This window comes from Grus americana, unplaced genomic scaffold (genome assembly GCF_028858705.1).
Source record: "Grus americana isolate bGruAme1 unplaced genomic scaffold, bGruAme1.mat scaffold_419, whole genome shotgun sequence".
Classification (NCBI taxonomy): domain Eukaryota; kingdom Metazoa; phylum Chordata; class Aves; order Gruiformes; family Gruidae; genus Grus; species Grus americana.
In genome coordinates this window covers 42,218-44,114 of record NW_026561682.1, presented here as the reverse complement: position 1 = coordinate 44,114, position 1,897 = coordinate 42,218, and the positions used below count along the sequence as shown (strand labels likewise).

Below are 1,897 nucleotides of genomic sequence, written 5' to 3'. Positions count from 1 at the left end.
AGGTGAAAGATGAGGATTTCTGCCCCTTCAGGGAAGGTGCCCTCACTCAGCAGCACAAAGGTGAGCTCAGAAAAAGGAATTGAACAAAGTTCCCTCCCAAAAAAGAGAAGCAATTTTGAGGGGATTTTTTTGAGAAACAGCGTAGGACTGGCTCAAAGAAGTCTGCCCTGACTTGTCAATGTCGTCTTTCAACAGTTCCCCAAGCCCAGAGTGAACAAATGTCCAACAGCAGCTCCATCACCCAGTTCCTCCTCCTGGCATTCGCAGACACACGGGAGCTGCAGCTCTTGCACTTCGGGCTCTTCCTGGGCATCTACCTGGCTGCGCTCCTGGGAAACGGCCTCATCATCACCGCCATAGCCTGTGACCACCACCTCCACACCCCCATGTACTTCTTCCTCTTCAACCTCTCCCTCCTTGACTTGGGCTGCATCTCCACCACTCTCCCCAAAGCCATGGCCAATTCCCTCTGGGACACCAGGGCCATCTCCTGTGCAGGATGTGCTGCACAGCTCTTTCTGTTTCTTTTTTTCATTTCAGCAGAGTATTTTCTTCTCACCGTCATGGCCTATGACCGCTACATTGCCATCTGCAAACCCCTGCACTACGGGACCCTCCTGGGCAGCAGAGCTTGTGCCCACATGGCAGCAGCTGCCTGGGGCAGTGGGTTTCTCACTGCTCTGCTGCACACGGCCAATACATTTTCCCTACCCCTCTGCCACGGCAATGCTGTGGACCAGTTCTTCTGTGAAATCCCCCAGATCCTCAAGCTCTCCTGCTCAGATGCCTACCTCAGGGAAGTTGGGCTAATTGTGGTTAGTGCCTGTTTAGCATTTGGGTGTTTTGTTTTCATTGTGGTGTCCTATGTGCAGATCTTCAGGGCTGTGCTGAGGATCCCCTCTGAGCAGGGACGGCACAAAGCCTTTTCCACGTGCCTCCCTCACCTGGCCGTGGTCTCCCTGTTTATCAGCTCTGGCACGTTTGCTGACCTGAAGCCCCCGTCTGTCTCCTCCCCTTCTCTGGACCTGGTGGTGTCAGTTCTGTACTCGGTGGTACCTCCAGCCATGAACCCCCTCATCTACAGCATGAGGAACCAGGAGCTCAGGGATGCAGTGTGGAAACTGATGACCGGATGTTATTCCGATCCAATAAACTGCCCACCTTCTTCTGCATAGCATTTATTATGTAACTTATTACCGACCCAGCCTGTAAGCTGTAATTTTTGCTACTGGTGGTAGTGTTTTACTTGTAATGATGTTGTCATCCCCTTTCTCATTTACTGTCTGCTTTTCTTTTCTTTTCTGAGTGGCTGTGTAAATGAAGATCCCTGCTCTCTGTGTGTTTAAACAAATAAAAAGGGCCCTGCAGCTCCTTGTTTTATCTTTTTTTTTGAGATTCTTCCTCCAAGACCTTTTTGGATCTGCAGGATCGTACAGAGCCAGGACTCATGGTTGGGAGCTAAGACATTCAGGCGCAGGAGAGAGGAGGTCAGTCTGTGCCTTTGGTGGCATGGATTGAACAGGAAGGTGTCCCAGGGAATTCATCACCCCCCAGCCTCTCTCATCAGCCATTTCCAGCACTGGCTGCTCACCCCACGTTTATGGGTTAGTCTTGCTACGAGGCCATCTCCACCATCCTGCTGGGCTCAGAGCCTGTATCATGGAAATGACCAGCTCTGCCTGGGCTCTCTTCTGGCCCAGACCCTGGCAGACCCTGGAGCAAGGCTGCCTCTGAAGCCACACATTGGACCTGGTTGGGGCTGAGTGTAGGAAGAATGGGGAAGAGTGCAGAAAGGAGGAGTTAGCAGTGAGAGACTGGGGTGGGTTGGCCCTGGCTGGACATCAGGTACCCACCAAAAGCCACTCTGTCACTCCCTTCCTCAGATGGACAGGGGAGA

The 1,897-nt window shown here is 52.4% G+C and overlaps 1 protein-coding gene across 1 annotated transcript; it reads left to right on the top strand.

Moving 5' to 3' along the window:
- Nucleotides 1-599: 599 nt before the first annotated feature.
- Nucleotides 600-1,669, top strand: LOC129200693 (olfactory receptor 14J1-like; the record flags this gene model as incomplete). Its single annotated transcript, XM_054811970.1, has 2 exons — nt 600-1,061; nt 1,610-1,669. Coding segments are annotated over 2 exons (522 nt in total), but the record flags the coding sequence as incomplete, so codon positions are not given.
- Between the last annotated feature and the right edge of the window lie 228 nt (nt 1,670-1,897).